Consider the following 26437-nt stretch of genomic DNA (forward strand, 5'->3'; position numbering starts at 1 on the left):
TACATTTAATTTGCATTAGGGACATTCATCAGCTGGCATAATTGATATTAATAAAAAATTTGGAATTATGTTGAAGTCATGACAAGTGTTGGAAAATATTAACAGACCTAGTGCGTATTTTTTTGTTGGAATATTTTCTTTGGTCTGATTTAGGTTTGTGGATATATGGTGAAATGTATGTTCAGTTTTGTCACTTGACAAGTGATGATCTCTTGGGGTAAACAGCAGGGTTTCTCAGTTGCAGGGAATCCCAGCTGTCTTTTGGGATTCCATCTGTGTGTACTTTTTTTTTCTTTTTTTTTTCCCTTCTTTTTGTGTTTGAAACATTTAAAGGCTTTGGTTTGACCGCAGCCTCTTCAAATGTTACCAATTCTTTTTCTTCTACTACAAAAAAAAACCCAAAAAACCCACCCACCCCTGAAGAGACTTCCTCTTCAGATAAGTGGAATCCCAAAATAAATAGCCAAATGTATTGCACTGTAGACTAAAAACGATGCAGGTTGTTTCACAGCCAGCCAGTCTGCCGCTGCAGCGCTGCCGTGTTAACCACCAGCGCTACATGATGAGAATCCAGAGACCTTGGCAGAAGAGACATGAGGACTTTTTACCCTCCCATCTTGTCCAAGGTACTGGGGAGTAACACTGGCCCCTCCTTCTTTTCTCCATCACTAGTTTCAAGGCCCGTCACAGCAACAATTTGTCTGTCTGTCTTCTTTCTGCCAGTTAGTGTGCCAGAACACCGGTTACATCTCTGTGGGTTCTTGTACTCTCTTCATCTAGCCATAAGGCCAGCATCTGATGGGTGATACTTGAACACTCCTCTGAAACACTGGATCCCATAAGTTGTGAAGTAATAACTAAGAGTTATGCCAGGCTGTCCACAGGTTTAGGTGAAATTAACTGCATCTATTACGTTTGTATCAGGTTTTCAAAACATTTTTTCTTTCAACCACAAGGACTAAGGATTGCAAAATTTCTCTTGCTACTTAGTTCTCTCGCTGATTTAGCTTAGGTTTCAAGATCTCACTGGTAGGTATTGCAGGGACTGTGAAAACTGAAATCCTGGTGCAATTGTACAATCCCAGAGTATGTTTTTATAGGCTGGCAACTGCCATGGCTTTGCTTTCTTCGGTGATGTTTGTCATCAGCATGGAACTACAGCACCGAAAACCACCCGACATCTCCAGTCTCGTGTGAGGGGAGAGGCACTGCCTTCACATGTCTGGCAAACCAAGCTGTGGCACTGGGAAGTGTTACCATGGGGTTTGAGTGGCAGGGTTTCCAGAGAAGCCCTTGAGATAAATATTCTTCCAAGACTGACTCCTCCTTGGAAAAAGATAAGAGTTTTCAGGGAAGCTACAGAAATTGAAAGACAGTCCAGCTGATTGCACAAAGAATCGACAGCCAAATGAGGGTCTGTGTCTGTCCACTGGGCTGTTTGGCTGGGCTTGTCTTAGGGTTTGATGAATCTGTGTTCAGTTATATGGTAAAGAAATACATTGAGACAGTCATTCTAAGTGTGAGGTGATAAAGTGGAGTTACCACTCTTCTTATTATTCAAAAAAATCTTAAAACAAATATTTATTAATTAATTATGGATAGTTTGAGACCTATGCAAATCTCTGCTATTGCTCAGTCCAGAATGACTCCTTAGGAGACCTTCCCAACTGGACTGATTTTTTGCTGTATTGAGATGGTGACCACCAAAGGTGAACTTAACCTCTCAAGAGGGAACATTCTGCAGTTCCAGCATGTCAGAAGGTACGTCAACCCTGTGACAATCAAATTCAATTTAAATTGAATTTCAAAGTAGAAATCTCCATCTGTGTAATAACTGTAGTTTACCAGCCTCTCATCTGAAGGCACCTGAGGTATATCTACAGCTCACCTGCCAGTAAAGTCTTGGTTTTAGTTGGCCAGATAAAGTAACACTGCACAGTGAGTCATGAGAACTTTCTCCAAGGGCACAAAGACATTTTGGTAATCTTCTGTGTCTTTCATGGGAACTCAGGCTCTTTGGATGATTTAGAAAGAAAATCTGTTTGTGGGAACCAAAATACAATTAGAAGCAAAGCCCTTGAGTATCTTAAGTCTCCAGCAACTTTCCTGTGTTTTGGTGAGAGTACTTTAAGGAATTAGTTTTGACATTATATAGTCCTGTACTGATTGAAGGAAAAAAATAAGATAGTAATGTAGTGATTTTTCAATGAACAGTACATCTCCTTAAATAATGTTGAACACTTTTTGGAACACCGTGCCTGGGACAGGTTGGTCGTGTCACAGCGACTTAATGAACATCAGCTTAGTACCTATTTCTGGCCCTGGCACAGCTTCTTAGGAAACAGCTAGTTATGATCAGGCATTTTGACATCAGAATTTCATAGATTTCCAACAACTTGCTCATGCCGTATTTCTCTTCAGCGTGGGGGTTTCCTCAAGTTTCTGCCAGGCCACACACATCTTATGTTAGAAATCTTCACAGGGAAGAGCCCATCTAATGTTACTTGTCAGCACAGATTCCTTTTAGCGAGAGTGCAAAACTATTTTCGGCCTGCTGTGATGACTATTTTTATCTCCATTAACCTCTTGACTGAATATAAACATTTATTGAGGGTTACCTCCCTTGTTTGTCCAGTTGCTTCAAAGGTTAGTGAAAAGTGGATGCCTGCCTGACCTCTTTTATCCTCATTAGCTGATTCTAATTGTTCCCTGAGAGATCACAGTTTTGACCCTGTTTGTCCTTGTCAAATTTGTCTAGTTATGGCATGAAGACATTAGCAGAAATTGCATTTTCAGGTAAAAATGACTCAAGTGTAGAATACACATTTACCTAATGTAGAGCAGTGAACAATATTGTGTTTCTATAATGTGCCCTCGTTTCCAAAATGTGAGGTTACTGTTGTATGGCCCCATCTTACGGACACCTGTGTTAGTAGATCCCTATGATTATACTTAGGCAGTAGACGGAATGTTTTCTGAGCTTGTGAGTAATTTGTAGCAGTTCTTTTGGAGCGAGAAGTAAAATTTTGTTTGGGTTTTGAAGTCTTATTTTCAAGCAGATGTAACATTGTTGCTCCTGTGTCAAGAAAGCTTTTTTGTAAAAAGATACCTTTCTTAAGCTAGAGATATTCCTAATAGCACTGTAAAAAAACCGTAGCATAAGGTAGCTGACACCTCCCACCACCACCACCATTTTGGGAATGACCAACTAAATGTTACAGTATGACAAATGCATCTTATGAGTTACAGGATGATTTTCATAGTACTCTCTGAGAGTTGAAGCATGAACATACTTTTCTTCAAGTAGGATGGTGTCCCGAAGGTAAAGAGCTGTTGTGAAAAACACGTTGCCCTGCCAAGAGTTTCTTCTGTGTCAAGCCAAGAAAGCCCTTTTTCATGTTCCTTGGCGGAACAGCTGTGGTTGTATGGTTGGGGCAAAGGACCTGGCAGGTCTCAATTAGGTATCTCAAACAGACAGGTCCCAGGCTTCACAGGTTGTAACCAGTGCCTTAAATCCCACAGACACTTAGTGCAGCTTAAAAAGCACTGGTGTAATGCGCTCAAAGCACGATATCCTGCTTTACAAGCGGGTTGCCGCATTCTGCACCAGCTTCAGCTTTCAAATGGATTTAAAATGTAGCCTCAGGTATAGCGCATTGCAGTAGTCTAATCTTGAGGTGATAAAGGCATGACTGATTTAACCATAGCTTCTTGTTATCTTGGACTGGGGTCTTTTCATTTTAACCATTTTAGGGAAATGGCCTTTCCTGAATCAGCAGGCTTGCTTCAATTCTTACTGTGTAATAAGGCACAACAAGAGCAAGGCTTTGTTAGTGGTGAACACCTTCTATGAACGTGTGAACCTCACAGGATGCCAGGCCCCAAGAACTGCTGCGGTGGTCCTGACTCGTCTTACAGCTCACACAATACGCCTGTGAGGTACTTCAAAGAGAAGCCATTGCCCGTCTCCCTCAGTAGAGCTGCCAAGCTTTCCAAGCAGCCAGGGCCTTGTGAAGTTTTTCTTTCATATTAAAAGAAGTTTATTTACATATCTGTGCGGCTTGGGAGCAGAGCTATGGGAGAACGGGAAATTCTTTTGAGGTGTCCACCAGCTCTTCTGGGCTAGCGGAGCTGTGAGACGAAACACCCTGTTCTTTCTCCAGCCTCTCTCTAGCGCCTGGAGACCACTCACAGCTGCTGAACTGACTACAAACTTTACTGCCAAGCCGACCTGGAAGCTAATGTAGCGATCTCCGTGGAGTTCTTTAAGTTCGTAGTTCTTTAAGTTCTAAAAGCCCTGTAAATGGGGGACGGAGAGGCAGACTCGCGTCCTGACTGGTGGTGCTCAGTCTACCTGCTGCTGCTGCTTCACCTCAGAAGGGACGAGGCACCAGCCTGGTCTCCCCTCCTTGTCTAGAAGACACAGGGGCGGTGGCTGGGACTAAGCCTGGCACTTACTAAAGGAGAAATTAATCTCCGTGAGAAAGTCAAACGGTATCTCTGCATCTCATTTCTTCCTCAGCAGTATGAAGTTAAGTATAATCCTTTCTCAGGACATATTATTTGTCCTCTCTATGTATATAATAAACTCTTGCCCAGCGCAAGAAGATATTATTTGAGGCTTTTTTTATACCATCTTAATGCAAATAATACCCTTACAGATGGGAGAGACACAATTTAATGTCAGATGTCTGGGAAGAAGAACACCAGAAATAGGAATGGGATCTTGTAAAAATTAGATAGATGATCCCTTCCGCACTTAAAAGACAGAATTTTGGTTTGGTTTGGGTTTTTTTTGGGTTTGTTTTTTTTTTTTTTTTTTTTTAACTTGGCCTTCAACTTAATTAAAAAAAAAGACTTGTTTGAATGTCTGAATCATTTATGGTGTACTTGGAAAAGTCCACTGCTCCGATAATATTGCACTGTCTTTTGATTGTACTTGGGATTACCAGAGACTGGGAGCACATATTAGCACAAAAAACCATGTTAAAGGCTTGACTGAAATGGCAGTTGGAGAAATGCAGCATGTGGTAGGAACGTGTCCTGGTCCTCCTCTTCATTATTGCTATGCAGTCACGGTTGCTAACATGCATGCTAAAGCTTGTATTTAATATGGGTACGATGCTCAGCTATGTGAGGAATAGCCACTCTTCCTTGTTTCCATAGCAGCCTTAGTGCTGTTTTGGTGTAAATGACACTAAAGTTCAGACTTTTCTATAATAGAAGATAGAAATGATGTTTTGATTACCTTTCATCTCATCTGCTGCAGATCTTTTTCAGTTCATGCCTCATTTACATCATTGATTTCTGTGCAGTCCATGTGTAAATACTTTGCACTGATTTCATAATTGGTAATATCAGGCTTCTTGATAATTTATATATGAACTTAACCATATTTTTTAAAAGAATTGTCATACTGCCCAATTAGAAATCAGAATTTAAATTCAGATTTCAAACACATACAGTTAGGTTGACTCTTGCCATACTTCATATAAGCAAACACACTTTCTACAACTTCCCATGGAAAAAACAGTATTAAGAATTGAGGCATTGCATGTCCCTGCTTGCAGTGTTTTTACACGAGGTAGGTATGTTGTCGCTATGTTCTTTTCCTTTTTACTAATTTCGTTCTTCATTTATATTTGTTTTTTCCAACACTTCTGGAAGATGAATAATGTCATGGAGTGCATATAGAAGAAGTACAACTTATGCATAAACATTTGTATGAAAAATGCAACATATAAAATGCAAATTAAGCATGAAATACTATATTTGATAAAACAGTATTAGAGAACAAACAGATGAATAAGACAACTGAAAATGTGAAGAACTGTCATTCAATGTTTTAGTCTATCAAATTTATTGAAATATTGTTATATCAGAAATTATAATCAATATCTCATATAAGATTATGAATTTAATATTATATAACTAAAATATTTTAAATAATATTTTATTTTCAGTAAATATTTTCCTGTGTATTTTGGGAATGTAGTATGTTCTATGGTAACTCTTAATATACTTCACTACATTTCTAGAACAGTTATAGATAATAGATAATAGACTATAGATAATGCATCTGGAATGTCCATGTAAATATATGATTTTCTGTATTTTAAAATTTTTTAATTCTCTTAATCATACAGAATATCACAATAGAACATAGCTGGAGCCAACTAGAGAATTATTGGTGGAACACATAAATAATTAATCGAATTCTTTCGGAAAAGTTTGGAATGCTTTGGACACCATTATATCCCAGGAAAAAAAAATAATTAAAAGTTACATGGTGACTGTTGTATTTTGCACTCTCTGTTGTGGTTTCATGCTTGATATAGAGAAAAACAACTGTGAATGACAGAAGTCTAAGTGGCATCTCAGTGCCCCGTACTGACCAACTCAGGATTACCCACAGGGTTTTTGCAATTTGATTAGTAAAAGGAGTTAAGTGTTAATAAATTTGAAGCCCCTACCTTATCTCCTCAAATACCTAATTCTCTAAATATAGAATCTGAAATATACACAGGAGATGGTTTTGTTAAATGTGCATCTCTTTGCCTGCATGTCTTTCAGGTGCAATGGGTGTCATGCTTTACTTCTGTGCCTTTGAATTTATTAATACAACTTCTTTTATAGTCATTTTGGAGACAAAGTGCAGTGAATCATTAGCATTCTTATTATTTCAGACATAGTAAAATCACACATCAACACTTAGCAAAAGGGGAAAAATTCCATTATCCATTCAGAACAAATCTCCTATGATAATACAAATGTTACCCAGGACAGATCTTTGAAATGGATACTGATTCTTTAAATTCTTTCCCGTCTGTTTCAGGAAATAGTGAGATCCCATTGATAATGAAGTACAATGTGTCTAAAGTTCACTTCTAAACACTTGGCTCTTTGCTGTGAAAGTCATCTGCATTCCCTTTATAATTCTCAGCCACCAGAGATCTGCTTAATCTTGGAGATCTGATCAAATATCATTCGGAAAAATCCTTGATAATAGTTTCACCGTTCAATCAATGAAAGAACTAAAGCTTACTGCTTGTGTCTTCCTAAAAAAAAAATAATCCTGAAGCAGGGGAATAAGACCTTAGCTTACGGGTTTGGAGATTTTGTTGTTTGCAAATAAAGTGATTATTACTATTGTTATTCAAGTTCTTAATCAAGGCGAGCAAACGGCATCTGTTTGTTATCATCCTTCCTACAGAAGACAAAGGCTTCAGTCCCCATGGTACTGACTGCTGGCCCCAAGTGGTTGCTGGATGTGACTTGGCAAGGAGTAGAAGACAACAAAAACAACTGCATTGTGTACAGCAAAGGTAAACACAAGCTGATTTTTTTTCTCTTACTTTCTTGTGTAAGGTACTGAGATAAAAATATACCTGTTGCATAATAGGAAAATGAAGTAGTTTGTCTCCCCTTGAAGTCGAAGTTTTCGTTCCCATTTTCCTACCATGTTCTGGTTCTGGTTTTGCTTTTTCTTTTTCTTTTAATGATGTAAAAACCCCACACGGTGTCTGTAGTGTACCGAATGCTTATAAACACAGAAGGACGTTAGCTGACATAAGGCATGCTATCTGTTTCTCTCTGAGAGTTAGTGCTTCTTGGGAAACATCAGTAAAATCTATAAACTTCAAATAGGTGAATTCTTTCTGACATTTTATTGGACATACTGGATAGCATTTCTCCATGTTACGTTGCATTGTAGACTACTAACTGAAATCTGGTTTTACAAGAAGAATGCAAACTTGATTGGACTACGATAAAGCTTCATGTCAGCATGGTAACAGAAGATAACTGGAACTGGGTTTCAGGGTTGTCACCTCTGACATTCCAGTCTCTGAGTAGTGGCCTGACGTGATGATGCTTCACTGGAATGTATTGGCTAGTGGCAATGCATATCATTTCTGCCTTATGTGAATTGTTGGATTTACTCAAGTCAGTAGGAGTTCTCGCGAGGCCCCCCAAGCATGCTTTATCTAACCTACCACATCTAACAGCTGCTGTGGTTCAAGATGCAAATGCTTTTGTCTTGCATCTTGAACCAACCCAAAGAGCCTTGGGTTGAGTCCGTAGGGCCATGGACTATGCGCCACGCTCTTTGGTCAGTCACTGTGAAAGCTTTATAAATGTGGTTATGGTGTCATTAAAGTATGTTTAAAAAAAAAAAAAAAGCACCACACCAAAAAAAGCAGGACTTGAATACATGGAAAAATAATAACTTATTTAGTGTAGCTGGTTTTGGCATTCACCCTGAAGATCAGGTTGCAAAACTGTGACTTTCTTTCCTTGTATTTCAGTCACCAATCTCAGCACTTTGTGAATACTTCAGAACATGCACTGTTCTTGTTTAATTTCTTTTAGGTTTTATTTCTAACCAAACAGACCTACTGAGATCAAAGATTTGTTTGCTGAGGCAACCTAGTGACCATTTCAGCATACAAGCATCCAGGCAAATAAGCACCCATATCAATATATTAACATACAAAACACTAATCATAACATCAAAGACTCCTAAAAACTTACTAGAAACAATTACAACTTGTTCCTATAATCATTGCAATTTATACACTTATAAGAGGATTGCTTTTAAACTGCCACAAGCCTTTGAAAGTTGAAACGCTGAAAACAGGGAATTTGCATGTTAAAAATGAGTTGCACACCAGGGTCTTATAAATTCTCTCTATTATAATTACAGAATGCCAACGCGTTCAGTCTGCAACCTGAAACACCTGCAGTATTAGAGAACTGGGCTCTGATCTAAAAAGGGTTGAGCTGCCCTTCCTTTGCAGCTTGCTGATCGCTGCCCGAGTGGAAGCAGCAAAGTGCTCTGAGTAAAATAGCGAAGCTTTTCTTCCGAATCCGGAGCTGCAGTTTGCTATTCACGCTACTGAATACTCACAGGCAAACTTCTCTGCAACAACTTTTTAATGTAATGGGAAATTACTTTCACTACAAAATATAGCTTCTGCAAATTCCCATAGGGTGATGTCTTATCAAGTATTACATTCTATCTGTAATTATTATAATACTTAGCACATATATACCACTAAGACTATTCATCTTCAAAGTACTTTACAAACACTAACTAATTCATTAGACAGTTTCAGCGCTATCTGTCTGATTGAATCTATTGAAATACGAACATTTTTTTCAAATATGAAAAACTTTCTTCATTTTGGTGCAATGTGAGTAGCCCAAAACATTAGTCTTTTCATTCTAACGTGCTGGATTTTGTTTCACTGATGATGCTGGTTATTTTAGTACTTGGTTAACAAGGTACTGTGAGACAGCCATACGGTTCTCAAGGTGAATTCTGTTATCTCTACCGCAGATGCGTATTTTAACTCAAGTTGAGGATAAATTTGAGCCCTAATTTATCAATACATGTTAAAAACCTGCTACTTCACTAAACTAACGTGGGAAATAAGTTGTAGATATGCTTTACCTTCACTGCATTCTGTTCGTCTCTGCGCTTTGAGTTGGCTGCTCTGTCGTTCATTAAGCACTTACACTTGCCTTGAGCTCTGCTGGGATTTTTGTACCAGAGAGATTAATTGGCTTGGATCAGAAAACAATGTCAAATAGAAGATGGTAAAATAAATAAATAGAATCATGTTTCTTCCTTCAATTTGTATCTCATCATTCCAGATTACATTGCCTTGATTTGTGTTAGCTTTCTGTCTCCTATAGTGCCATTACTTCTAATGAAACGGTGTCAGCTGGCATGTAGTTGTAATTTGATGTTATGTTGTAGTTGCACGTGTATAATTTTGGTAGTTTGCTTAGCATTGCATTGTTATTTCTGAAAGCAATTAGCTGAACAATTGTGCGGAATTGTACACGTAGCAGACTTGGTCACGTGGGAGCTGTTTTCCTTCCTATACCCAAGATGAGAAGAGTGGAATAAATTGGCACATTTCTAATGGAAAATAAGTTTAAGAATTGGCCAGCAGTACATGGTGCTGGTAGATCAGCTGCTGTCTCGGAAGCACGTGCCGTATTTCTTTTAGCTTATTACAGTGATATCTTTGAGAGCACAATTTTCCCCAGATCTTTGAGGAGAGCATAGGAATGTCAGCCTGACTTCCAGTTCACCAGAGGCTGTGGGCACCGCAGTCACCCACGTATTGCACACGGAATAATCACAGGGACAGGAGTCTGGCATGTAATTCCTATTGAAAGTGAATCTGAGCTGGCCAGCTAACTCTCTATTTGCCTTCAAAACTCTCCATAAAATATTGTCCCTCGGCAGGCAAACACAAAAAGAATGTGTGCGCGTACGTATGTGTATGTATATGATGTACATATATAGGATTATATTGCTAAGTTATTGCAGTGGAATCACAATTCATCTTCTATATAAATTTATAGGTTAAGAAACCGGTTATTTAAAATCATACATCAGAATACATTCAGAGTGAATAGCTATGAAATAACAATTCGGTATTTGAAATTAATTCTATTTAGTCTAGGATCACTTATTTCTATCTCTATTTTTTATAACTACATTTCCTTAATGCTAGGACAAATTAGAAAGGGGAAAAACAGTTCATTAGTATCCCTTTTTACAAGCTCTGATACAAGCTGGCTACTCGTGGCATGTGCCATTATCCCACTGTATATTTTTGAAAGGAAACTTTTACAACTGTAATTACATTTAAAAGACATGCGCTTTTTTAATATTTATGTCAAACTTCTATGTTTCAAAAATAGTCTATTCAATAATTTAAGAGATGTCTTAGAAACAGTAACTTAAATTTTAGAGGCAGATTCTAGGAATTGTAACTTATCAGGAATTTTAGATACGTTCTTTCAAAAAAAAAAAAACAGCTACAGGGTTTCAGTAATTCAAGCAGGATACATTGGTAGGAAGTATTAATGCATGAACTGTATGTTCATCGCAATGTAGTGTGCTTGAGAAGCGTTCCTGCCTAACAGAGTTGTGCACCAGACCTGGTAAATCTCCAAGACCAGAGGTAGGAGTCCGCCCACAACCGAGGCAGGGACTGGGGTATTAACTGCAAATCTTCCACTGGGACTGTAAAGGATTTTAAAAAATGAATTACGGCTGGATAGAATAGAAACTGTGTAAAAAATACAGTTGCACAGGCGGAAAACCATGCTCATGTAACAGACATTTTTCTAGATATTATTTAAGCCATTTATGTGAAATGTATGGATACCGTATGTTTAGTGGCATTGTTAAAACAGGGTGTCTGTACAAATATTTAGCTGTGGGAATTATAAAATCATAAGGCGATTAAGTTAGCTAGTTGTGAAATTCCAATATTGCTTTTTAAATGACTTCAGGATATAGGAGGTGCTAAGGTTATTATCTGTTATCAGGAATACAGCGGAATTGTACGACTGGATAATAACTAAACAACTGACACAATGTAAAATTACATTATCAGTGTGTTAAAACAAAATTGCGCCCTAAAGGAGTCTACATGCCAGCTCAGAGCTGCAGTGTAATTATGCTTAACTCTGATAATTAAAATACAACGGAGATCAACAGAATCATTTTCATTAAGAAAATTATTAATGATGGTGGTATAACAGTAATTGATTGCAGAACACCACAGGATAACTCTGTGCAGGAAAACCAACATGTTTAACGTGTGTCTGGGCCGGTTGGGTGGTGGTGCGTACCGCCGAGCACGCTGCCCGCCCAGGTGCCCCATCCGCTGCTGCAAACCCCAAAACGACTGCTTTTCGGGCCGCGGCTGGCAGGGAGAGGGCAGGATGCTGGGGGACGGGGTGGCGGGACGGGGGCGGGGGCGGCTGCCGAAAAGGAGCCGGCCGCCAACAGCGCCTCGCACGCTTCTCGAGCCGTCCTTCATCTCATTTGGCGTGAGGCGGTGTTTGGTTTTGCATTTCCATTAGTGATTTACTGATGTTATTTCCTCCTCTGCCTGGCCTCGCTGAGTAGTTTATGCCCTTCGTTATTTCTGGGAGGATGCGGGAGGAGAAAAAAACCGTCCTCGCCCCAGCGCGGTTCCACAGGCACCGCGTGACATCTTCGTAAGTAATTCCACGGGATGGTGCTGTTAATTGTCCCGGCGGTGCGGGGACACGATATTGAATGCCATAAAAAGGCTCCATCCCTCCGTAAGTGAAATCACAGTCGGTGCCCACTGAGCGACTCTAACAAAATCCTGGCTAGGGAGGATGTTGCCTCAGGCTGAGATCCGAGAATTGTCATTTTCTTTTGGTGAACACAAAATGGGGTGGGGGGGGGGTGGGGCAAATTCGGGAGAGTGCTTCTCCGCACGGCTAAGAGATGGGTGCTTGCTCAAACAGATGCCGCTTTTGAAAGCTGCCCAAAAAAGTCTATTCTCCAATCACAATAGAGAACAAGCCTGCTAGGGTGGATTTACAGGATGAGATTAGTTAAAATGACAGCTGCCCACACTGAAACTGTGTCATGTAGCTAATTTATAAATCGGAACGGGAGGAGAGGCAGCAGGCAGGAGCGGGCAGGGCGGGAGCCGGGGCTGGAGGCAGAGGGCTGCGCTCAGCTCTGCCGGGGCTTCCCCTGCCCGCGCGGCACAGGGCCCTACTTAAAATAAGTCAAAAAATGCACGGCTGTTTATTTACTTCACTGGTATCGCGATGAGTTATTTAGCTGATGCGTTAATTTAGCCCACGTGTTGAAGACACAAACGCTGCAAAAGGGTTACATGAAATTACTAGTAAGAATTGGTGGCAATTTTTAATTAATTTTGCTAATTTAAAGTGAATGGTCTATTTTTTACCATCTAGGAAAAGTCAGTTGTCACAACAGAAGGGTTCTTAAATTTTTCTTTAGTGACAGAGGATTACTTTTCTTAATTGTTCTGTCAGATCCTTGATACCATGTTTTCCCCAGCAAATGAGTTTTCAGCTAGCAAATACTTTATTTTTCCCTGCAACTTCAGGCAACGGAATGGCACATTGTGCCACAGACATAGAGCATCAGAAACCCTAATGAGACACAGGTCAAACATCATAAGGAGTGTAAACACTGCTGCATTAGAATATGAGTATATTTTGTTTGGGGTCAGAGAACAAGTTGTTTAATAGGCCAAAGGTTAACTTGGGGCTTATATTTTAGATTGCAAGGGGCTTCTTTCCACATACTATTAAAAGCAAATTGAGTGAATTTACTTAATCTGTTCCACATGGACAGTCAGAAAACTGCAGTATCTGCTGTCCTGCGGGCTGCCTCCGTTAGCTAAACGATGTGCTGAAGCCTTTGGTGGTGCTACAGGTTTTTGTTCTTCCCTTGTATCCACTGATAAACAATCTGAGTTTTTAACAAAATGCGTGCGATGCTTATACTAATATCAAAGGTCCGTGGAAGAGCTTGTTTTACATTTCTTTTTCCACAACACTGAAAGATTGCAAAACTCAAGAGAAGTATAATTATGCATATAAGTGCTTACCTAAAATAATATCTCTACAAGGGCAATATACCTTCACAGTCATTGGAAGAAAGTGTCATGGATACAGACGTAAAGACGTGATTGGTAGGCAAGTAGATGGCACGATTCCCATTTGGTTTTGCCGGGATGTTGAGAAGGCAGGATGCCTAATGACACTGTTGCAAACAAAACTATCGCAAATCAGTCCTGGCCACAGAAGGAGAAAATATTTTGTCCCCATTTTTAGTGATATTTATGGCTTGCTGATGGCAGACACAGTTTTGCAGACTTAACTCAGACACAATTCAGCTTCAAAGAACCCACGAAGCAGGATTGTACTTCTTCCTTATTTTTATTTTTTACCAATGCAAATAGATCCAATGGGGGATTATGTGCTTTTGGCAGTTTAGAAGTCAGGGCCTTCTATATAGTCTTAATTATCTACAAGAATAAGGTTATTTTCATGCATCTTTATGGAATTAGTATAATGTGTATATAATAGCATACAGTGAATTATTACATGCCCTCTAAATTCTAAGCATGTAGCAGATGACAAGAAATGCAGGGGTACAGCTATATTTCCACTTACAGTAAGAAAATGCTTTTGTTCATTATTAGTACATGTCATTTACATAGCAGCCAAGTGATATTTTTAGGTTGTTCTCATATGTAGGTTGGTTTAGGCTTTTTTCTTGTGTTCTTGTCACTTATTGTGTGGTATATTTCATAGTTGGAACTCCTTTTCATTTGAGGAGGCAAAGAAATAGGCAGAATACTGACATGATTTGTGCAGAATTATATATTTTGGACTGAAGGTATAAAAAGCTGTAAACTCAGTCTAACACTCACCTATGAGAACATGTTCAGGATGGAAAAGCAGCCCAGTCTGTACTTCTCACTGGGACCATGTGAAAAGAAATATTGCTTCAACTGTTCAGACCACTGGCAAAAATAAATGAAACATCCTGCAGAGATTTTTTTTTTTCAATGTATGTATTTGTCCCTCGTTTTTCTAAGTCAGTTGCAGTAGAATCAGTCATTTAGAAATCAATTTAAGAAAAATGTTGTCATTATTTTCAGGATATGGCATAGATGCTAAATGTGGTTTATTTTCTTTTTAATTAATTTTTTTTTCAATCCATTATGCTAAATAAATATCGAGGACTGCAGTAAACCTTGTGACCCTTGTGGCTCATGGCAGTGTTACCTCTGTCATCTTCCCTGCAAAGCAAGAGGGAAGAAAAAAAGCCCCCAAATTTGCTGAGCCACACATTTCAAGTTGTCGACAACCCCATCCACAAGAAAACAGAAGAAAATATATATGCACTCTGTCCTGTCAAAAGGCTTTCGCCTTATCTTGAGAGACTGTCAGGGCAGGAACATCATGGAATGGACAGGAGTCTATTAAATTAATAAGCTGCTGGATGGTGTCTGGAGAGTTATGATGCTCCATAAATCCAGTTTGATCATGGTGGACAAGGTTTAAATCTGCAGCCTTCTAATACACATCCAGGTCCTGGATTGGATTTGAAGTTTTGTGCTGGAGACACAGAGATAGTCCTGCAGCTTGTGAATTAAGATTTATCATTTTTTCATACTGGTGTTTTTTTATTTTTTTTCCTACACTTCTTGACAAAAATGAAAACACCTTAGGGATCCTGGCAAATGTTACTGCTTGAAATGAAAGAGCTGTTGTCAAGGTGAAACCATGACCTAGAAGCCTAAAATCAAACCCTGGCTATTCTTTTCAGGCAGCTCCATTGGTGCCGAGTATAAAATGTCTGTATGGGAGGAAACAGGGCTGGATTTGTCTGCAGCCTGTTTTATAGTGATTCCTGTCAAATATTCCTGCTGTGTGTTTGTGATACAAGACAAAATAATGCTGTGCCATATAGAAGCAAAAGCTAAAAGAATGTAGAAATATATTCTTCTCCCATTCTAGGTGGTTCTGTGTATAACTGACGGGCATTGTGAGATTTCTACGCCCCTTACATCTAAATGGATTAAGCCCAATGGTAATAATTCAGGGAAGACTCTCTCATAGCATTCAAGGAAAACCTGTGTGACGTGCAGCCGAGATGTCCATGTGGGCTGCAGAGCTGGACCGCCTGGAACACAATGTTAAAGTTGTGTTGGCTGTGTTTTGTCTCTAGTTGCTCACAAGCAAGGCCATTATTATGGCACAACAGGTGGAATTCAAGTGGCTCTCGGCCACTTAATTGACCTGCAAGCCAGTGACTTATTATTAGGTCCCCAAGCTCATACTCTTGTAACTCTGGAGGCTCCGGCAGGTGATTGCTGTGCTTGCTTACAGAGGCAACGGCACAGCCAGCAGTTCTCTCTTCTCAAATGCCCTAGACACATGTTGACTAATACATTTATATTAGTCAAAATATAATATATATAAAAATATATTTATATTTATTGATGATAGTTAGGATCTGTGTTACTTTTAAAAGCAATCTGTACTCATTTTTGTTCTCATTGTTAATTTAGGAGCTTGAAGAGATCTCTTGACATTAGAGAAGTATAAAAACAATGTATAAGTTCAAAGAAATGGATAGCTCCTGTTGCATACCAAGGACGCTGAGATTTGTTTTATGCTCAGGAAAATGGATTCAAAGCTGAAAGCAATTGAAAAAGCTCTTCTGATGCGTAGGTTTCCTTAGACAGAAATTGGGATCAAGATGTAACCCTCGGTCACATCCATATATACATCTCTCCCCATTGTCTTCCAGAAATTACCTAAGAGCTGTAGCCAGAGATCATGTGTGACTGAATCTTGACCTCTGTATTGATCCTGGGGATCAATCTGTGTACTCTCTGATCCAAAGATCAATGTCAGCATTTCTCTCCTTCTCCCATGGCATTCCAGCACTGCTCCCCACTGCAGACAGAGGCCACAAGGAGCAGGACTTCACAGGAGGGCACCGTGGCGCTGAGGCCAGCAGTGCGGACTGCATCCATTTTTCCTAATGCAACGGCAATTGCCCTCTGTTATTTGGGGCAGGTCATGAAGTGTGTACAGTGAAATGAGGAGGAGGGATAATGGAGTTTAGGGAAAGAACTCCAGCAGAGCGCAATGTACAGGAGTCCTCGTTGCAGCCCCCCCTGGCAAATGAGGCAGGGTGCTCCCACTGCCTGCAGCCGCCCTTCTCCTCGCCAGTGCTGGGGCATCCCTCAGACTTCCCACCATTTTAGTCTTCTCCAAAGGGAACTGGAGTATGGAGAAGTCGCAAACTGCTTCAGTGTGTGTTTAATATTTAAGGAACAAGCGCCTGTTGCAGCAGACAAGGAGAGAACTTACCAGCTTTCTTAAAACGTCATTTCTTTTGGTGTTACAAAAAGAAAAGGAAAAAAAAATAGAAAAGCTGTTTCAGGTTTGACTTTTTCTTTCTTGTTTCACTTTCGTTGCATCAAGGCACGCGGGGCAATGTGATGCTGACAAACAGAAATCCATGCTAGAGCATGCCCGAATTATGATATTTGAAACAAGTTGCAGTGTTGAAGCAGATTTAGTAAAGATGTTCTGTGGCTGAGTGGTGATGCACATGACTGAATCAGTTGGTGGCGTTCAGAACCAAGGTTTGTTGCTGGAGAAGAAATTGCCTGTAAGATAATTTCCTGTGATAATATCATAGTATACAGGCACATACAGGCATACGTGCATGCATACATACATACATATATATATATTTAAAAAATAGCTCAGACCTCAGTTAGTGTTTCACTCAAGCCACAGAAGGTTCTGAAATTGCTTCCTCTAGCTGCAGTATGTATGTCTGCATAGATGCCCCCCGCTATTCTGAACAATTATACTATCACAGGTTAATAAACATTGAAAGGAAAGAATAGTTGCAAAAGAGTTTAGAAAACAGAAAGAATAAGTCCTTGCTAACATTGTTAAGGTTCAAGAAAAGTGCTAGTATTAGCTTTGTAACTTCCAGAAGAATGCTAATTTTGCAACAAAGAGGTGAAAGTAGAAGATGGCACAGGGAAAAAGTATATTTTAGGGAGTGCAACCCAATGTAAAAAGAATATTGGAAAGTTAGATTGTATTAGAAGAGAGGTGTATTCAGACTTAACCAGATTTGAAAATTTGCTTTTACATTGAATATATGAAAATAATGTGGTAGAAGTATATTGAACGGTAAGGACAGTGCACAAATTATTCAACAGCTGAACAAATTAAAGACGTTTTTGAGAAAACCAAGGATCAGTGGGTTAACGGGAATTGACTGATGTGCTCTAACCTTTAACTCAGAAACTAAGACAAAGTATTGGAGTTGGTTTGTTAGCTGAAACAAATGTTCAGATACATAGGAACGGAAGTATCTGAGACTTTGTCTTTGGCCAGCCAAAATGGTTGCTGATATTATGAGACGGGCGATTGAACTTAAAGTATGAGATGAAAAGGAACAGTTTTACACAAGGAAATGAGAGAGATGGCATCAAGTGATCACTATGCATCTTCTATTAATAAACTGTTCTTTTAAATGTGAACAGGCTTGCTTTTATGCTTGCTGGACGTGCATTTTAATGGATTTAAATTATGTGAAGTTTAAATGCATTTTCAAGTTACAATTAAATGAAAATTTAAAATAAGAGTGACAGATTGTTAAGGCTAAGCCAGTTTTATGATTAAGGTTCAATTAAATTATATTTATCATTGGAGCAAATGAAGTATAAAATCACAAACAATGATATTTTTCAGTGGCTTACTTTGCTGGAAAGTGTAGCCTGAAGTATGACTTCAAGACTTTTATCTTCCATTTGCTCATAAAGCAGAAATTAATTAGGGCTAAACAAGTGTTGGCTATATGTTCAGAACCCCATCCTGATAGTCTTTCGTGGATCAGTGGTCCAGGAGCAATTTGCTAAGAAAGCTGTTTTTTGATGCAAAGTATTATGTATTTTATTTGGGTATAACTAGCTAAATTAGGAAAAAAGTTGAAATTTTAATAACACTTTAAGGAATTAACCATTTTTGTTGCTTTCATGGGCGCCACTTTTGGCCCTTTGCAATCTCTCAGAAGATCTGCTGAAATCAACTCTTTAAATACAGTTCTTTCTCTTTCCACGTACTTTCTATGTAAATCCCTAAATGTCATAAGCTTTGCAGTGAGTCAAGGAGAGAATGCTGGTTTTGTACACACAAGCTATTTCTCAATTACATCCACTGCACCATAACGCGTGAGACGACAATTTTCTGGCTTGCCACGATATGATCATCAGCCTTATGTAAGCGTGGTATGGCTCTGTCTTTCTGGTACACTTCCCATATTTGTTATTTATTTTCTCTTTATTTTGTCCTACAGAAATGCATGTAAAAGGAACAACATTCTGCATTTTGTTTCTTTGGTTTGGTCTTAATTTTATAATCTAGGACATACCATAACAAATGGATTCACTTTGGACGTTGAGTAACTTGAATTTTTTTGACATATTTAAAAAAACGATCCACAGCATCATAAAAATTGTTCTTTCCAAAATACTATTCCTCTCCTTTATAAAAATGCTCCTAACTGAAGTTAAGCAGAAAAACTTAATTTCAGATCAATTACACCTAAAAAACCCCTTTAATATATTCAGCTAGAAGATTCCAAAAAAGTGATGAGCTGATATATGACCTTCTTCTCTTTCAGAACATATGTACATATTCAGCGAAGCGAAGCATGATCCTTGTGTTAGCACTTGATTTTTGTTGTGCGTTGCTAATTATTGCAAAGTTTAAACATGTGAACAGCTGAATACTCAAAGGTCTAATTGTGCAGAGAGAATTCAGTTCCTGAGTCAGAGAAGTCTCCAAAAGCTCCCATTGAGAAGTACTTCCCTTAACAAGAGGATTTTCTTGAACTGATACTATTTTATGCTGGTAAGCTGGTCTGGAAGAGCTCTAAGAGTTGTTCCTTAAGCTGGCGATATTGAAGGAATTCCTTAAGTTCAGGACTGCTGTTTTGGTGTGTCAGTCTTCTATGGCTGTATCATATCCCTCGTGTTGTCTCTGGGACTTTAGTGTTCTAGAAGAATCGATAGGAGCTGATTAGCTGATGTTTCCTTTGACCACATTAGCCTGACAGTCTACCATTAATATCCGGCAGCATTCTTTATTTTTACTTAGTTTCTTTACCTTCTTTCTTTCAGGAGGTAAGTTGGATCAATTTGCGTTTGCAATTGGCAGACTCCAGCCACTATTACTAATAACATTGGCTACTGGGGAAAAAGAAACAGCCTGCAGTTTTTAACAGTAAATCTGAATCTAATCTGTGTTTTGGAAATGGTCCGATCAGATTTTAGCTGTATGCCATGAATCAAACACCTGATTTGTCAAACTGTGTCACTTTTACGTAGTAACAACTTTTCAGATCCTAGTAAAAAGTTGCCTGTGATTCATACTGCAATGAAATTGTTAGCTGTAGCCCCCCAAAATTAGCTAGTAGGTGCATATGCCCAGTGGAGGATGATAAAAAAAATGTACACTGTTCCTTTTACAATTATTTATTTTCAGATAATATTTCTCATGAAAATGGGTTAATATTTGTTAAGCTAAAGAGTTTTGTAGAATAATACTGTAAATTGAGAACAGAAAAAACTCTGAGGAAAAACAATCCAGTTTTACTTAGGAAACAATCTTGTTTTTCTTTGATATTGTTAAAGACAACTTAGAGTTTTAAACTCAATATTTTTGCAGGGTTACTAAATTATTTTGCTTTATCCTGACATAACTGTTGTTTCTATGGAAAACAGACTTTTTCCATAGCACTGAACCCATTAACCTATATCTTTAACACAGGGAACAGCTGTTAATGTTTTGAGGTATTTAAAGTATTTTCAGTATATAGCATTTGGTTGGTGCATTGTCTTTTTTTTTGCATCACAGTCACTTATCTTCATTGGCATCTACTGGTACAAAACTGGTGTAGTGGAGAAAAGAGACGTCCCATAATTTTCTTCATTCATTGTTCTTATGCCTTTTCTCATTTTCCTGCTCTGCAGAAATTCATGTGCATAGAGGAAATGTCCAAAAAAGGATGAACCAAGTGTCTGAGTAGTCCTTTCTAGCATGTGTACCATTTCATAATTGTAAGTACCTAAAGATACTGAACTCTGCTCTCCAGAGATGGAAAAAATAGTCATCAGACAGAGTAAGTCATCAGCGGGGACTTACAAGTCCCCTGTCATCCATTCATTGTAGATCCTAAATACTGCATTACCAGCAGGGCTCTTTGGCAAATTAAAACACCAGAGAGAAGCTACACAGTACTTTACATAGAGTTTAGGACATGAAAAGGAACTGCCGGAAGTAACTGGGTCCCAACGTTTTGGTAATATTTGGGTTGCTTAATTACATTCGCCTTTGTTTCCTTTTGAAAATGGGATGCATCATTCTCCCTTTTTCAGAGCTTATCTAGCACTTAACTACACATAGCAGGAATAATAAATAAGCTTTGCAGAGCAAAGCATCTTCAGAATATTTTTATATTATCTACTCAGAATATTTATATTATCTACTCAGAATATTTTGTATAAACTAAAGTAATAGTAGACAAGAAAGAGAAAGTATTATACAGTACTCTTCATATCTGAGCAGCCCAAATAGTGAATGCATGATTTGTGGCATTTGTGGATGAAATGCAGGAAATTTTTTCTTGAGTGGAAGTGTTTTTAAAATGCTTTGTAACGTGCAGTAACAGTATACATCCTTTTAAGGCGGCAGGTAAGAAGCAAACGTTTCAAGCCTTATTATTTAGGAAAGATTTGGATGCTCAGCATGTCTCTTTACATCTATCACTATAAAGAGTCAAGAGAATAAAGGATTATTTGGAAGTATATTGATGGATTGTTGAAATGTAACTACTCAGACAGGCTTTTGATAACTCTTGTATATACTTGGAGTTGGAGGTGCTGACATATAACATGGCTGTATCTCATTAGGTTTATGTAAGAAAACTGGGATTTTTTCTGACTGTATTTCATGCCCTCTTCTTTCATTTTTCAGTATACATAACTCTTTCTTTGGGAGATTTTAGTATAACATACTTTCTTATCCCATGGACAACGCACTCTGAGTTGCTTAGAATTTGAAATCTTTCCAGTCTCTCCAATAGGAGAGGTAGTGTGAGCTCAAGTAGACACAAATTGGAGGTCATTGTTTCATAAAGGGAAGAAGCAAATACTTGAAATATTAGCAGCAAGTTTTGGGTATTTCATTTACATCACAGTGAGGTACAGCTCTGTATTTGGATCTTAATTCATCCTTCTTCAGAAAGCACTGACATTTGGATTTGGGAGGAGGTTGTAATTCTTGGCTTGACATCTTTTTTTTTTTTTTTTCGGAATTGTACCCTTTCTTAATTGATATTTTGGTCCAATCTTAAGGCATTATGTAAAATTTTTAATTGGAGAAGATTGTGAATACCTGTTTCTCTTGGAAAAAAGAAAATGCATAAAGGCAACTGAACTAAGTGAACATAGTGTTATTCTAAATTGTCATATTGTGCACAGGTCTCTCTAATACTTCTCAGGTTCTACTCTGCTGGTGATATAGTTTTAATAGATGCACTAAGGAAAGTGCCAAGATCAGCTTTGACAGGGTTTTCTTTTTTTTTTTTTTTTCTTTTTTTTTCCTTCTCCTCTTTCTCTTTTAATCCCTGTGGGGCTCTGTGATTTTTCATAGCTGGACTAAAGTTGTGTCAACGGGAGACTTGCACCATAAAGACTGAAATGTTAAAGAAAGCTACAAGGAACAGCTTTGAGGCAAGGTTTCAAGCTTTGTCATCACGCTTGAAGAATTTTCTGTTTAATGTACTGTAATGCAGTATTCAATGGGGACAAGTTTAATTGAGTTTTACACAACCCAGTTGGGAGTAGCGCTGCAAGGTAGGTGATGTCTAGGTTTTTAATCTTCCACTCCAGAGAGGCTTGTTGACGAAGTGGTTCTTTCTCTTTGTAAGAAAAAAGGGAAGCATGAGAAATGATACATCCGTGGATAAAACCAATTGGCAACCCCCAAAGGAATGAGGGCGATAAGGCGAATCCAGCACTTGTAAGAAATAAAAGAATCCAACTGTTCATTTAAATGAGAAACAACACATGTGATTGAGGAGGCAGGGAGGCTGGGCGCTGGAGTGGGGAGGAAGGGACTAACAAACACAGCGGCTGGTGTCGGAGTTAGGCGTCCCGCACAAACAAGCCAGGGTTTGTTAGGCAGGTTACCAAAGAGATAGTTAACGATGTGTGTTTTTAACAGAAAAAGGAGAGCCAGGCGTTCCCTATATCGGAGAAGGTGGCTGAAGTGGCAGGAGGGAGGAAGCTGCTGTTAGGCAAGCCCTACTTAAAGAATCGCTATTCCTTCCCTGAGGCCTAACAGCGGCTCTCTATCAAACAGCGTAAAAATAGCACTGGACCCTGTCAAAGAGAAAATAATACCTTCTGTGTAAGCCTTAGTGTATTAAACTGTAGTCTTGTTCAAGTTACTTCTGCTAGAACTTAAGCAGCTGCACGGATAAAAACGTGCAGTCAATATACTGCCAAATCATCTCCCCACTTTGGCTCTGCATCCCTGCTAAAGCAAAAAATGTTTAGCTAGCCCTAAAAGCCCTGTCTGCCCTTCATTAGAAATTCTGCTCTTGCCAGTCATGTACAATTATGTGTTATAGCATGTTTTAATTTTCACCTGTAAAGCGATACCGATAGTGTTCCACTTGTTTTCTCTTAAGATATTTAAGAGATTTGACTGATGTGTGACAGAAACTGGTTGGTTGGTTGGTTGGTTGGTTGGTTGGTTGGTTGGTTGGTCGGTCGGTCATTTAATGCTCAAGTTGGTGTTTTTGTTCAGGGAGGTTTTCCTCCTCTCTCCGGAGTCATCCACTGGAGGAGATGCTGTGTTGTGAGGTGATGGTTTTCAGGTTTTCTCTGCCATCTTGACATCAGATCTCTCATTTTGCTTCGTCAGAATCAAAAGGACTTAACCCATTGTCTTTTTTTTGTAAAATATACTGAAGAATGAGGTTGGCATGAGCTTAAACAAGCAGTAGTTGGGGGGTGCGATGCCGCCAGGCGAGGTGTTCACACGCGGTGGGAGCACTCCAGGGAGGCTGTGGGGTGAGGAGAGCAGCCGACCAGGCCGTCCTTGCTCCCCTCCATCCCGCTCCACCACCTCACATGGCCGCCCACCCGCTGTGGCCGCAAACGAGCCCCAGCAGCCAGTTTAGCCTCACGTCTTGTTAAAAATTTGCCTGCCTTTGTCCAGATCAGGTGTCCTTCACACCCGGCCTACTGAAGGGAAGGCGGCCATGGCTGCCATTCCAGGCTGCTTCTTTCGGGAGGAGAGCGGGGGGGGAGGGGGGGCAGGTCTCATAGCAGCGTGGAAAGCCTCGGATACCAGCTATTGTGTGGGAGGGTTGAATTTTACCCGCAGAACACATACGGTGAGACAAATTGGAAATTGCAGTGGAATATGCAGAATTTGCACTGTGCTTCTTTCCGAGGTACCACCAGAATCCCTGTTAAATTTATAAATACAGTACACATGCAAAGTATAGAGCTGAGCAAATAATTCACAATGAATAATTTATCTGACAAATTTAGCCTTTTTTTCTGCTCATGAAATATCCATGAACAGATCTGTGATTTGTAACTGCAACCTTTACAGTGCATTAGCATAGAGGGTTTTTTTTAATTTAATTTCCTTGTGTAGTTTGGTGTAAAAAAGTAATTCCCTGTTATTAATCATATTAGCATTTTAAATAGTCCAAAAGTAGGCTTTGAAGTTCAGCCATCAACTAAGTGAAGGGACCAAAGGAGATATAGGTGTTTTTTACCTTGCTGCTGCTCCTGTTTGTCCAGAAACATTTTTTCCATAGGCTACATTTACAAGAAGACATCACAGCAAATTTTATTTTTTCAGCCTCTCTGGTTGGCATAGAAAAATATAGAACTGTCTGTTCTTTAGTGGAAGTGAATATTCTGAACAATAATGTCCAATGAAGCACAGCTTGCAGATTGAAACTAAGGTGGGAGGGCTTGGGAGGATGGGTCTGCACCCTCAACTTTGCTTAATAACAACGCATATTTTGAAAGGTTTTGCAGTATATCTCTCTTGTGACGCATAGGATATATTCCCATGGTAACCCGAGAGTGGCATCCCTTTGCATGGGCTGAAAGAATGGGGAGAAATGAGACCCATATTTCGCCAGGCCTTAGCAAAATTTGAAGCACTAATTTCAGAATGAATTGGTTGTGGTTAAATAAACATAGACTAGGGTCTTCTGAGGTAAACAGTTTGAAAACGTAGCATTAGCAGACATACTTACTGAAGGTTCTTAGATGATTTTTTTTTCCCCAGTATCTGTTCATCTTTCTATTCTAATGCTTCTTCTACAGTCAAGCAAAATCATCACTATTTACTGTGGACTAAACCATTAGGAGTTTAACTGGTTTCAGTTAAGTTGTCAACTGAATTTTTTGCAGCTTTGTTAAAAATACAGCTAGATACTTTTACTGTTGATAGCCTTTTAATTTATTGAATTTCTCCCATGATTACAGAATATTTTTGAGCATATCCCAAAATTTTATCCTTAGCTATGTTGTTATGTTTTCAGCTGAGATAGAGTTAATTTTGTTTCTAGTGGTTGCTGTGTTTTCAGATTTGGTATGAAAGGAATGTCAATAATGCATATTGTTTGAGTTGTTGCTAGGTGATGTTTATACTAATGGTGGACTTTTCTCAGCTTCCTGTAGAAGCTGAGAAGGAGCATAGACAAAATAATGGAATGGCCAATGGAATATTGCATACCACAGGCGTCATGCTCGGTAAATAAATGGGGGCTGGTCAGGGGAGGTAGAATCCGCGATCTCTGCTCGAGTTGGGTTAACCAACCAATTCACCAGGTGGTGACAGTGACTTGTGTCCTGTATATTCTTTTACCATTATTATAGTTTTCCTTTTCCATTATTGTTCTATTAAACTCTCTTTATCATAGAATCATAGAATGGTTTAGCTTAGAAGGGACCTTGAAGATCATCTTGTTCCAATCCCTCTGCCATGGACAGGGACACCTTCCACTAGACCAGGTTGCTCAAAGCCCCATCCAGCCTGGCCTTGAACACCTCCAGGGATGGGGCATCCACAACTTCCCTGGCCAATTTGCTCCAGTGCCTCACCACCCTCATAGTGAATTTTTTTTTCCTAATATCTATTCTAAATCTACCCTCTTCCAGTTTGAAGCCACTCCCCCTCATCCTATCACTTCACGCCCTTGTAAAAAGTCCCTCTCCAGCTTTCTTGTAGGTCCCCATCAGATACTGGAAAGCTGCTATAAGGTCTCCCCAGAGCCTTCTCTTCTCCAGGCTGAACCACCCCAACTGTCCCAGCCTGTCCTCATAGGAGAGGTGTTTCAGCCCTCTGATCATCTTTGTGGCCCTCCTCTGGACCCGCTGCAACAGGTCCATGTCCTTCTTATGTTGAGGGCTCCAGAGCTGGATGCAATATTACAGGTGTGACATTTCAAGAACAGAGTAGAGGGGCAGAATCACCTCCCTCGACCTGCTGGCCATGCTTATCTCAATGCACGATTTTTTTTTTCCCCTTTCCCCTCCTTTTGTCCCTCTTCTCCCTACCTTTATTGTGTGGGGGACAGGGGGTGAGTGAAAGGTTGTGTGGTCCTAGTTGCTGGCTGGGGTTAAAAAAACGTGACATATGTAAAGCTGTTACCTCAGAGATGATGTTGAAGAAATTGGCAGAAATATAAGAAAATTCTGTTGAGAAATTTTAGTTAAGTGGGGCTACAGTAACCAAAATAATAATGCATTTGTGCTTCATTTGACATATTTAAGGATAATATATGTCTTGTGAGGCTCTCACAGATTTAATATGTAGCTCCGCTCAGTTAACAGCTTTAACAATAATATCTATCTGGTCAATAATCTGTTTAGTGCCTGCATTCACAATTAAATATGTAGGCTTTGCTGGGAAAAAATTTTAGTCTCTCATTTCTGAGGGTACAGCAGAATCCAATACA

General features: G+C 39.3%; 1 protein-coding gene across 2 annotated transcripts in view; it reads left to right on the plus strand.

The window, feature by feature from the left end:
• The window catches only part of ZFPM2 (zinc finger protein, FOG family member 2), a gene marked incomplete at its 5' end in the record, with an annotated part of 320839 nt that overhangs the window by 204336 nt on the left and 90066 nt on the right, over positions 1 to 26437 (plus strand). For both annotated transcript variants that reach the window (XM_082479322.1, XM_082479323.1), the window contains one exon: positions 7214 to 7325. In XM_082479322.1, the coding sequence (XP_082335448.1) occupies positions 7214 to 7325 (112 nt within the window). The remainder of the gene's footprint in view (positions 1 to 7213; positions 7326 to 26437) is intronic.

This window comes from Vanellus vanellus (genome assembly GCF_965231255.1).
Source record: "Vanellus vanellus genome assembly, chromosome: 2".
NCBI lineage: Eukaryota > Metazoa > Chordata > Aves > Charadriiformes > Charadriidae > Vanellus > Vanellus vanellus.